This window comes from Artibeus jamaicensis, unplaced genomic scaffold, assembly GCF_021234435.1.
Source record: "Artibeus jamaicensis isolate MK-2021 breed Jamaican fruit bat unplaced genomic scaffold, CSHL_Jam_final contig_3109, whole genome shotgun sequence".
Classification (NCBI taxonomy): Eukaryota; Metazoa; Chordata; class Mammalia; order Chiroptera; family Phyllostomidae; genus Artibeus; species Artibeus jamaicensis.
In genome coordinates this window covers 1390496-1402635 of record NW_026521716.1, presented here as the reverse complement: position 1 = coordinate 1402635, position 12140 = coordinate 1390496, and the positions used below count along the sequence as shown (strand labels likewise).

General features: G+C 62.3%; 1 protein-coding gene across 1 annotated transcript; it reads right to left on the bottom strand.

Annotated features, from left to right (window-relative positions):
- Window positions 1–1454: 1454 nt before the first annotated feature.
- On the bottom strand, window positions 1455–11938 carry CCND1 (cyclin D1). Its single transcript, XM_037135341.2, has 5 exons — window positions 11515–11938; window positions 9820–10035; window positions 9225–9384; window positions 6456–6604; window positions 1455–4360 (listed from the first exon to the last, which is right to left on the bottom strand). The coding sequence occupies exons 1-5, from the start codon at window positions 11710–11712 to the stop codon at window positions 4199–4201; spliced, it is 885 nt and encodes a 294-aa protein (XP_036991236.1). The 5' UTR covers window positions 11713–11938; the 3' UTR covers window positions 1455–4198.
- Between the last annotated feature and the right edge of the window lie 202 nt (window positions 11939–12140).

Below are 12140 nucleotides of genomic sequence, written 5' to 3'. Positions count from 1 at the left end.
CACCCTGTCTCCATAACTCACAGAACAGCTCCCACTCCCCAGTGCCCACTGCTTTGCCGGCTGCAAGTGGGGCGGAGAGCGCCAGCAGGGTGCCCCTGCCCGGGGATCACGGCCTGGTGCCTCAGCACTCGTGGTGTGGAGGCCTGCAGGGGGCCTGGCGTGAGAGCAGCGGAGGCGGGGGGCTGTCTGGTGTGCCCTGCAGGTGGGTACTTCCGGCTAGGGGACTGGAGGAGATGGGGGTGGGCGGGAGGGCTGAGGTACCCGCCGAGTAGGAACCTTCTAGATGCTTCCCCCCAGGGGCTGCCTAGGAGGTGGGCTTTGGGGGACTGTGGACCCTCCTCACCAGGCCGACCTCTGTGTGTGATCAGGCCTGTGGCTCATTGGGTCTGGCTCCCACCCCAGCCCTGCCTCACCCCCTCCCAGCACAAGGGCACGTCCTGTGTAGGCCTCTCCCTTCCACTGTCCGCCCCAGCAGCCTACACATCTCCCATCTGGAAAACATTAAGCGCCACCAAGCGCTGGCAGCCCTGACCTGCGCGTGTCTGCCCTGTGCCGGGAGTTCTCCCTTCCTCTCGATTCCTGCTGGAGCCCCACCCCCAGGACTGTGCCTCAGGGGCCCCCACTCAGTCCCCTCACTGTACACACGTGGTCTGCGGAGACAGACCACAGACGTGCCTCGCTCTTCCCGGGATTGAGCCCTGATGATGGTGTGGACCTGGGCCTGGCCTTTGGGGCGCCTGCTCTGGATCCTGCCGCCCTCGGCCTCCTGCCACGTGGGACCCTTTGGGAGCAACGTGCAGGCTCCCGGGGCAGCCCCCAGGGGCAGGGTGGGCCCAGTCGGGGCTTCAGGGAGGCTGTTGTGAATTGACATGTAGTGACGTCCATGACAGGTATCCTGGGCTTGAGTGGCTCCTGAGCACTCACTGGGCTGACGGCCCCGAGGGACAAGGATGAAGGGGGACCCCTGGCTCTGGGATGCTGAACCCAGGCCTGGTGGCACCTGCCCAGTGTGCTCCCCACCTGGGTGGAACCTGCGGGTGGGTTCACAGGTGTCCACCAGGCCTCCTGGGCCACAATCAAACACCCACCTAAGTGCAGCCTGGACACACTGCGCCCTCCATGCGCTCGGGGCCTCGGTTTACCAAGAGCAACAGCAGCCGTTTGTGCCCGGAAGAGGCCACCGGGGGCTGACGGTATTCATTCTCCTGTGCAAATACCCTGGGAGGGCGAACTGGTGAGACTTGGCCTGACCACCAGTCGCTGGGCCAGAAGCTGCTCTGGGGTGGCTACAGACAAGGCGTTCGCTTCCCCAGGTGTAGCAACGTCAAGGCTGGAGGGGCCCTGTCCTCTGGTGGGTGGAGGTGAAGGGTGCAGCGGAACAGCCCACGGTGCAGAGGACGGCACCCTCACGACATTGGACCCAGCCCACCCCAGGAGACAGGCAAGGACCACACCAGGGTTTGACCAATTTTATTTCTAGACTTTCCACGTTTGTCTTGTTTTCCGCTGGAAACGTGCTGGTTACATGTCCGTGCTGGGAAGTGCCACGCGTGCGACCCAGAACACACACAGACCTAAGTGCCCACCCACCAGAGACCCGCCCAGATTCGCCGGCCTCTGAGCACACGGCGTTTGCCCCTTGCTGGGACAGACCACTTTGGTCCGGTTTGGTTTGGACACAGAGGCTGCAGCCAGAGTGGTTGAGGTAAGCGGACGCACACCGGCCGCCCTGCTGGGCAGGGCCGCCGAGGGCGCACAGCCTTTTGCTTTGGCAGCGTGCTAGGTGATTGCGCAGCACCACGTGCGGGCTTCGGTGAGGTCTGCAGCCTCTTTCAAGGAGCGTCCCCGGCCGTGAGCGGAACAGACAGAACAGGAGCACACAACAGACCTCACAGCCCTGGAACCCAACGGCTCCAGCAGCTGGTGACCAGGCACTAGGCACAGCACCACAGTGGCGCGTTAAGACACACTCGTTACAATAACAACAAGAATAATAATAATAATAATGCAACTTTCATAGCTATACGCAAAGAACAATACGGCTGTAAAAACTACCGGGATGGTCAATGCCAGGTCGGAGGGAGAGTCCAGCCTAACAGGCGCGGGAGAGGGCATGGACACGGGCTGGTCCTCAGAGACGCCGGGTGGCCGCTCGCCTGCCCGCGGCTGGAGCCCGTCCTCACCAGGCCCTCTGGGGACCTCGTCCGCGTCTGTCTGCCGAAGCGGGAGGCCGTGGCCAGACCGAGCCTGGCCGCCGGCCCACCCATGGCTAAGTGAAGCATGAGGTATCGTGGAACGGCAACCTTTTTGGAATAGAGCGGTAATCACATTAAGTCAAAATGGATCACATAAAAAAAATCTACCAAAAAAAAGGCATCCATAATACAGTTTTTCTATGAGAAATTAGAACTACATGGCGGTACATGACATTGTAAAACGAAAAAACTGATCCTCCGATAGCAGCAAAACAATGTGATAGAGAAGCGCAGTGAGTCTGTTCCCGAACCGGACGTGCTGGGGCGTCATCGGTAGCAGCCAATGCAGGAGAAACACGGGAAATAGAGCCGCAGTCCGCCCCTCGGGGTCCCCGCCTGCCGCCCACCCCCCTCCCTCCCTCCCTCACATCCTCTCCCAGCACCTGCCTCAACACCTCCCCCAACACGCCCCACTCAGTGGTGGTCAAAGGGACACAGCCAAGTGTGCAAACTGTCTACTGGTCGGTAATGTTTTTTTTAAGGAGGGAGCAGGGGATAAGAATGCACCAGAACAGAGCTTGATTCGAGTGCCCTAGTTTTCCGGAAACTCAACGCCTCAGACTGGATCACTTTGGGCAACACCAAACCGGCCGAATCACTGCGTCTGTGTTTTTTTTCCTGGGGCTTCCCCGCCTCCTACACAAAAGGACCTACCTTCTCTAAACACTGTTAACCCCGCCCCGTGCAAGGCGGCTGGCGTGAGTTTAAATCAAGGGGAGACTGCATTACCTTAGAAATCATACTGGCCTTACCAACATCCTCTGCAATAAATATTCTTTTTAGCTTTCACTATAAATTACATATTTTAGTGTTTAAAACTTGCCTAACCCTTAAGCTACTCCTTCTCTAGGTATACCTTTAAGGCCCCTACTTTCAAACACCGGTTGGCACCAAAGGACTCCTAACCTTCAACTTCTCGACAGAGAAAAAGACCGTGACCCTGGCAATGTGGGAACGCACACTTTCTCCTGGCCGGGACCCTCGCCTTCCACGCGCCCCCTGTGGGCGCGCGCTGGCCCTGCCTGCCTGCCAGCGCATCAGCCCCCCAAACCATTCCGTGAAGAAACTGCCCCCCTCCACACACGACGTGAACCAGAGACCCTCCTCCCTCGAACTACCGGCCCCAAAGTGCTGTACACGGAACATTTCTGCGGCACAGAGCGGAAACGGAAAAGCCATGGGCACACCCGGGCTGTAGGTGTGGTAGGTGGGAAACCCAGCGTCTCCTAGACCGACGGCTACAAAACCAGGAGGATTATAAACATAAGGCGTTATGACATCACTACTACAGGCTTCTCTCTAAAAGCGCACTTGAGGCGTGCCCCGCCGGCCGGCACCCTGGGCCGCTCGGCTACACTAGGCTCCCCAACGGGTTCCGTCAGCGTGGACTCGGGGAAGGGAACACGCCTACCTATGGATAAAATAAACACACAAATGACTTATAAAGTGACTACATGCATGAGCAAGCAAGATACAAGATGCCTACAGCCTTAAAGCTGTGCTCCTTCGGAAAAGCACAGGAACACGCTTTTCTAGCTAAACACGCCCTTCTACTTTAAAATGCTTTGTCGAATTCTAAGTACATGTTTATGCTTCAGATACAGAGAATCAGATCTAAGCCCCCTGCGGCCCTCTTGCATCAACACCCACCCTCACGCAGCACAGACGCTCACGCTCTCAACTTGAAAGCCGGCTGCCTGTGGGTGCATTGCCTTCTATTTGGGTAGCACAACTCTCAGCCCCCCCCGCCCCCCCCCGCCATAGGGTTATGCAAATACTATTTTTTTTTAAAGGTAGTTTTGGGGTACTTTTTTTTTTCTTTCACTTAAGTCAGAGATGGAAGGGAGAAAGAGCAAAGGAAAAAACCGACAGGAGGAAGCCTCCCCTTCTGGCCATGCCCGTCAGGGTGGCACCTGGGGCTGCCCCCCCGGCCATGAGCACCCTCAAATGTTCACGTCCTGCACGTCGGTGGGCGTGCAGGCCAGGTCCACCTCTTCTTCCTCCTCCTCCTCCTCGGCGGCTTTGGGGTCCAGGCTCTGCTGGGCCTGGCGCAGGCTGGCTTCCAGCAGGGCTTCGATCTGCTCCTGGCAGGCCCGGAGACAGTCCTGAAAGAAGGTGGGTGGGGGGAGGGCCGGAGGGTGCAGTGCTCAGAAGGAGGCCCCCCACCCATGGCCTGGGCGCAGTTTCCACAGGGAGGCCGACCTGGGGCCCCCCACCAGCCGTCCCACACGCTAAGCACGCAGGGGTGGCCCCACTCAGGATCAGAGACCACAGGGTTGCCGGCTACCTTCTGGGAGCACAGATCGGCCTGTCACCCTGCGCCTCCTCCGCCCCCCCCTTGTCCCTGTGTCCCCAGCAGTGGGGCCCCGTGCATGGGGCCCTCTTGATGGAATTCCTCTGCCAGGCTCTGATCTCGGCCCCACCGTCCTTGGCAAATCTAGCCACTTGATCTAGGGCCGGGAGGCCCTCTGCACCCTGCTTCTTTGGATTGAACCTCTGCCATGTCAGCCCCACCGTGAAGCAGGCCTCCCTGATGAATGGCCGTCCAAAGTGTTAGGCTGTGCATGACTGACAATGAATGCTGGGTGGCCCCGGGGGACCGGGACCCTTTATCCTGCTCAGCCTGCAGCCCGGAGCCTGGACGGTGCACGGGCCTTGGTGGCGCCTGCTCGCAGCGGACTGCTGCTGGCAGCCACCAAGAGAGTTTTTGAGGGGGGAGGGGAATCTTGGGGCCCGGGAGCTGCTCTGAGGTCAGGGCTGCCTGCCCCAGCTCCCAGGATGCCCTGCTTACACTTTGACTCTGGAGTCAAGCCTTCCACACAGGAAGGGGTTTGGCCACGGCCTGGCCACGGGTTTGCTGCCCAGAAGACATGGCCTGGGCTGTGCAGCCCGAGCCTTCCCCAGGGTCCCCCCATGGCCAGAACATTAGAGTGGGTGGGCTCCCCCACCGCCTGTGACATTCACTGCTGCAGACAGGCAGGCAAGGGAGGTGAGAGGGGCCCCATCTGGCAGATGAGGAAGCTGAGGCCCAGGCACTGGCGCCAACACTGCCACAGCCCCACTCCAGGCCTGACAGCTCCCACCTGGGGTGGCTCTTGACTGGCAACTAGAGGTGGCTGTTGACTTGCCCCTGGTAACTTGACAGGGTGGGAGCTGTGTGGTGGGCAGAGAGCAGAGCAGTGCAGGGAGGGGCTCCCTCAGCCGCCAGCTCCCGGGCCCTTGTCTCCTCCTCCCAGCGGCCCACTTGGACCTGCAGCCCCATCTCGTGAAGAGCCAACTGTGGCCCCCCAGGAGAAGGGCAGGACCCGTCCGCAGCTGCCCAGGCGTTTCCGTGCCAGCTGAGCAACGTCCGTCCCACTGGGCGACCAGACTAACAAATGTCACCCTGGGCTGCTCTCTGCCCCGGTCTGTCGGCTGGCAGGCGTTGTGTCTCAGGCCCAGGGGGGCCGCGGGCCGCCCCCCACCACGGCGGCCAGTGAGATGCCTGTGGCATTTGTGGTGAGCACGCCCCTCCCCCGGTGGAGGCCGAGGGCAGCGGCAGCAGCTCCTCCCGGAGAATGTGCGGCGTGGGCCTGCGTCTGCTTCACGCCCGCCCTCCCTCCCTCCCTGATGGGCCCAGGGCCTCCCAAATGCTCCAGTGGGGCCCCCAGAAGGCACCCCAAGCCAGACCTGGGCTGGGCAAGGCGGTCGTGCGTCCCCAGGGGGAGATGGCTGACACTGGTGTCACTTGGTAAATGCCACAGGCCCTAGTAGTTACGCTGATTCTTCAGAAAAAGCACCAACTCGGGGGCAAAACAATGGTTTTAAGGAGACATGAGCGACTCTGGCTGTCACGGCAGTGGCCTGTGGCAGACGGCCGTCAGAAACAGGGTGGTCTCGGGCCTCAGGGGTCCTTCTGAAGTGTCTCTTCCTGGCTGTAGGCATGAGTCACTGGCAGGACCTGCCTCGGGGCCTTTTCCTGGAGGCCCCCGGGACAGGTGGGTGAAGCTGGCACACTGTTGGCCTGTGGTGGGTCCTGTGCCCCTAAACTCAGGCACCTGCCCATCCCCCATGTGACCCCAATCCTGTCATCTTTAAGGGCCCGGACACAAGCCAAAGCACCCCTCCCGTTAGCACCCCCGGCAGTGGGGTGGGTGTCTGGTGCCCGGGACCAGGCAGCCCCCCTACCTGGCCTGCCTAGGAGGGAGCAAGGCCACTTACCGGGTCACACCTGATCACTTTGGAGAGGAATCGAGTGAGGCGCTGATAGGACAGGAAGCTGCCGCAGCTTCCCAGGTGCAGGCCTTGCACCGCGGCCACCACACTCCCGGCGGCCACCATGGAGGGTGGGTTGGAAATGAACTTCACGTCTGTGGCATAAGGAGAGGCGAGGTCCCCGTGAGTGGTGACCCCTGCAGGATCCCTGTGGCCTGGGTGTCCACTCAAGGTGCCTGACCGAGCAAGTGTGGGGGCCCCCAAACCCGCCTCTGGCCCCCACCCAGGCACAAGGGCAGGATGCACCCAGCGTGGGCGCCTGTGCCTTGGCCTGGCTCACAGTCACGGGTGGCTGTGAAAGAGGGGACACCCCACCCTCAGCCCTGAGCCTGAGGTGTGCTGGAGCACGTCTGAGAGCCGGCAAACCCCAGGGGGAACAGAGGGGTTTTCTCTAAGTGTCTGCGGTGGCCTAAGGACTGGAGACCGGAAGTAGCCCTCTAGGGACCCACCCCCCGCAAGCCCCGAGTGCCGTACACACCCCCACACAGCCTACAGGCTTCCCAGTGGGGGCCCAGTCCTGGGCGCCGGAACCCCAAATCAGGTGCTTTGGGGCACATGTCATTTCTGCCAGCATGCTCCCTCCTGGAACTGTAGGGAGACCCCCCATCTGATGAGGGCGGGTGGCACTCCCTCCCCAGCTCCTGAAGGGCTGCGGGGTCTACTATAAAAAGGAGGGAAGACGATAAGGACACTTAAGTGGCTGCAGTGACATCGGGGCTGCCTTTCTGCTGCACCCGATGAGGAATTACTCAGGAGAGGCCACTGATCCCAGCACATTCGTAGGGGAGTTGGGGGCCCTCAGCCACCGGCCACCACAGTACAAGGCGCCGGCGGCCACTGACAGAGCTCTTTAAGGAAAAGCAACACCCAGGGCCAGGTGACGCGTGCACAGGAATTCCGAACTCCAAGCGTGGGGGGGAGCAGATCCCCCCTCCTGGAGCCTCTCAATGGGGGTGGCTCGCACCCCCACGTCATGTGACTGTGCCTGCGCTTCAGTTACGTCTTTCACCTTGGGAGAAGTCCCCTGGTGCCAAGGGCACGGTTGTACCCCCTTATCTCTGAACTGCACAGGCAGGATCAGAACCAGGGCCCTGAGCATCTTCTGAGGGGTCTGCTGCTCCCTGCTCTCCCCTCTGAGTTAATGTGTGCAAAAAGCTGAGTCTCCCCTGGGGGGCAGAGGTATCTGAGCACGTGGTCAGGGTGCCTGCTGGGCCCCATGCTCACGCAGTGACCGCGGCAGCTTGGGAGCTGGACCCAAGCCAGAGCCAGCGTGTGTGCCGGGCCATCTCCCTCACTGCCTGCACTCGCAGGCCAGGGCCCGCTTCCCCCGGGCCTCGGGTGAGGGAGGGGCGGCTCCAGGCTGCCCCAGCCATCCAGTGGGGAGGGCGTGCAAGAACCACTTGCTGTCTGATCTCCAGGAAACTGCTGTTTCTCCGAAGGACTTTCAGTCCCATAAAAGGCTGGGAGTCTCTGGAGGCCAGGCTCTTCAAGAGGAGGCCCAGCCAGAGGGGATGGCCTGTGCGAGGCTCCCCGCCCCCACCCCAGGGCCAGAGCTGGAACGCCCCCACCCCTCAGATCTATCCAGGCCAACAATGTCCTTGGCTTCTCCATCTGTCCCCACCCTCACTGGGAAGGACTTGGAGGAGGCTGGAGAGGCCAGCAAGAACCGTCCCAACGCTGGTCTACGCCAGAAATGCCAGCCCCCAGAGTGTGGACATCAGGAGGGCGCACTGTGATGCCACGCTGGGGCTCTGCCCCCTGGAGGTGATGCACACCAGAGGCCAGCCTCCCGTTTGATGACGTGTGGTCCTCAGGTTACTGGGGTAAGCCCCAGACAGATGTGACAACTGAGGCCTGACCGGGGCAACAGGCAGGACCACACATAGTTGGGCGGCATGGGGGCATGGGACTCCAGGGAGGTAAGAAAGGGGTCACAGAGATCAGGAGCAGGACTGGGGGAAGCTGGAGGCGTGTGTGTGTGTGTGTGTGTGTGTGCACACGCGTGTGTGCGCATTGGAGGTGGGGTTCTGCCCTGGGCTTGGAAAAGCTGGCTGCTGCCAGGGGCTGTGCTGGAGGGAGGCACGGCGGAGAGACCTCCCCCGAGCCCCGCCCCCTCCCACCCCCGGCCCCCCCCACCCGCCACAGCAGCAGACTCCGCCCCCAGCCACAGCGCCAGACAGACTGCTCCGGAGCCCCTCCCAAGGCTCAGCTGAGGCGCCCCAAGCAGGGCCTCAGGCAGCGGCTCCTCTGGTGGCCGCTGGAGCCGCCCCCGAAGGAGGGCCCAGCTGGCGGCCTGGAGCACGTGGTGCAGACACTGCAGGCCAGGGCTCCCCACCCCTGGAGGCGCCTCTGGCAGGTGGCCCAGCAGGGAGAGGCCAGAAGGGGGCCCCAAAGCCCAGGCTCCTGGAGGACACAGGGAAGGACTAGAGAGGGAGGAGCGGGGAGAGGCGGGCCTGGCGGCCTGTGTAAACCCCTTCTAGCACGGAGTGGCCCCTGCCTGGAGTGGGGGGCAGAGGCCACGGGGGCTGGACACAGGCAGATATGCCAGGCAGCCCCAGGAGGACGACCCCCCCCCCCACCATGCCCAACAGAACAGGGGCAGAGGAGTGCTTCTGAGAACAGGGAGGGGCTGCTCAGATGGGGAAACTGAGGCTGGGTGCACGAAGCTCCTCCAGGCACGTCCAGCAGGGAGGCCAGCCAGCCAAGTGGCCCTACCTGTGGCACAGAGGGCCACGAAGGTCTGCGCGTGTTTGCGGATGATCTGTCTGCTCTCCTCGGTCACGGGCATCTTGGAGAGGAAGTGCTCGATGAAATCGTGCGGGGTCGTGGCGGCCAGGTTCCACTTGAGTTTGTTCACCAGCAGCAGCTCCATGTGCTGGGGAAACAAATGGGCAAAGAGGCATGAAGAGGGGGAGCAGAGAGCTCTTGGGGGCGGAGTGGGACCTGGGCCTGGAGAGAGGGGATGGCGACGCCGAGGATCCAGAAAGTGGGGGACAATGCAATTCCAGACCAAAAGAGCGTTATGTGCGGCGCGTTCCACAGCGGACCCGATCTTTCCAAGTAGAGAAGAAAGCCCTCCAGTGCCTGGAACGCACGCACGCAAGGCCTGGGGCGCGACGCGCACTGGCGCCGCTAGAGGGCGCGCGCCGCCCACTTTTCGGCCACGCCAGGGGCGCAGACGCGGTCCGGAGCGACCCGGGGCCCGCCGGCTCCCCGGGAGGGGCCCAGGCCATGGGGTCCCCCCGCCCCCCCCCGCCCCCGCAACCCGGGGGCCTTTGGCTAGCGGGATGTCGATGGGCAGCGGTGTTACCAGCAGCTCGTCGGGCTGGATGGAGTTGTCGGTGTAGATGCACAACTTCTCGGCGGTCAGGGGGATGGTCTCCTTCATCTTAGAGGCCACGAACATGCAGGTGGCCCCCAGCAGCTGCAGGCGGCTCTTCTTCATGGGCTCCAGCGACAGGAAGCGGTCCAGGTAGTTCATGGCCAGCGGGAAGACCTCCTCCTCGCACTTCTGCTCCTCGCAGACCTGCCAGGGCACCGGGGCCGTGACCGCCGCTGCCGGGACCCCGCCCCGGCCCCCCCCCCCGCTCGCTCTCTGGCCGGAGTCTCCAAGCGCGCGGAGGGTCGGGCAGGGGGCTGCAGACGCTTTCAGTGATGGTCCCGCTCCCCCGAGTGTCCCCAATACCCACCCCCCCGAAACTGAAAGGGAAAGTCCCCAGGAGGCTGGCCCGGCGGGAGCGGGCACGATTGGGCCGTGCGCTGTGAGCTGGCTGCCCGCCCTGGGGACCCCGGCCCGGGTGGGTGCTGGAGGCCCGCCTGGATCAGGGTCGCACCGAAAGGGGTGCAGGGCCACGGGGCTGGGCGCCGCGCTCACAGCGCTTGTGAGACACAAAGGTGGCGTCCCAGGCCGCCGCGCCACATTTCCCCAGACGTCATCTTTTCAAAAAATATTTAAAAATATTTAAAAAATAATCAGGTACATAAAACACCCCTGAAAATGACCGTCGGGCGGTCCTTTACCCGACCCGGGGGTCGAGAGCTCGTTGCGGGCTCCAGGGAGATCCCCAGGAATTCAAACTCAGGGCCCCCCTGCCCTCTGGGCGCGGGCGCCGTTTCCCTCTGGCAAGGGCACCACGCCGCACTTTCAAAAATTATTTTAAAATATTTGCGGGTACCCCAGGCTCCCACTGAAAACCTTAAATGTGATCCGACCCTCCACCTGGCTCCAAACAGGTCCCCCAAGCTGAGACCCCTGCCAATAAGGGTCAACCCCCAGTGTCTTGGGGGCCACGCGACCTTGCAGCCTGGCGTGCTCTCTGGCCCTGGCTGGCCATGCAGGGCGCCCCGGGACTCGCTGCTTAAACAAAGGGCCCCCCTTCCGGAGAGGGGTGCCCCCCCAAAATGCCCGAGCTCTGTCCGTGCGCCCCTCCCGCCGGTTCCCGGCATCCGCGCGGCCCCTCGCTGCGGCCCCAAAGCCTCGCTAGCCGCTCCCCGCCCCCACCCTGCCCCCAATTATTAATAAACAGTTTTGCTCTGCAATAAAAGAACAAAGATGGCGCATAATACTGGCACGAGCGGCCCTTGCATACGTGTCCATGGATATTAATTTTAAAATCAAATATAGCCCCCTCCCCCTGGAGCTGGTGGCTTGGTGGCTCGCAGAGGCGGCGCAGCGGGGATGGGGCACAGGCGGGGGCCACAAAGGGCACCCAAATTTCCAGCCCACACCCTCGAGCCAGTTGGGGTACGTCTGGCATTCGCTTTTCCCAAAGGGACCCCTCCCCGGCCTCTCCCATCCCCCCCAGAAAAAAGGAATTTCTAATGCCCCCACACCCTCCTCGTTCAAAAAATACCTACAACATCTATATTTTTTGAAAATACGATTCCTAGCAACAACCCCAGAAAACTTCAAAGTTAGGGTGGGAAAAAGGGAAGGTGAGGCAGAGGAACGTGAGTTTGGGCAACAAGGTGCAGGAAAGTCTAAGAGCCGCCCGAAGCCCCGCACCTCCAGCATCCAGGTGGCCACGATCTTGCGCATGGACGGCAGGATCTCCTTTTGCACACACTTGAAGTAGGACACGGAGGGCGCGCAGGTCTCCTCTGCCTTGAGCATGGCCCGCAGCACCCGGTCGTTGAGAAGGTTGGCATCCGGGTACGCCCGGCGAATGGTCTCCACCTCGCAGCACAGGAGCTGGTGCGCCATGACTGGGGCTCTGTTGGTCTGCCTGGGGCGGGCGGTGGCTCGGGGGTTCGGTCCGTGCTCCTCTCTAGCTGCTGCGCTCCGCGCTCCCCCGAGCTCTTCTGCCCCTTGCCGGAGCGGGCGGACGCTGCTGCTTGCTGCTACTGCGCCGACAGCCCTCTGGAGGCTCCAGGACTTTGCAACTTCCAACAAAACTTCCCTGTAGTCCCAGTGACGTTACTGTTGTTCAGCGGAGATCAAAGCCAGGCAGAGAATGGGAGGGGGGCGGGGGCGGGCTCAGGGGGAGGGGGCGCGGGCGCGCAGCGCAGGGGAGCGTCGAGGGGCAGAGTCCCGCGAAGGAGTTGCCCCCGAAGCCCGGTTTTCATAGAAATGCAAATCGCCCGAGGCAGCCTTTCTCCCCGCTGGGGAACAGGGGTGCAGGGGGGACCGTT

Coding starts and splice junctions, on each gene's coding strand:
- CCND1 (XM_037135341.2), bottom strand. CDS start 11,712: ATGGCGCACCAGCTCCTGTGCTGCGAGGTGGAGACCATTCGCCGGGCG. Junction 9,385..9,819: donor TCCAGCCCGACGAGCTGCTG/GTAACACCGCTG, acceptor TTGTTTCCCCAG/CACATGGAGCTGCTGCTGGT. Junction 4,361..6,455: donor AAGTGATCAGGTGTGACCCG/GTAAGTGGCCTT, acceptor ACCTTCTTTCAG/GACTGTCTCCGGGCCTGCCA.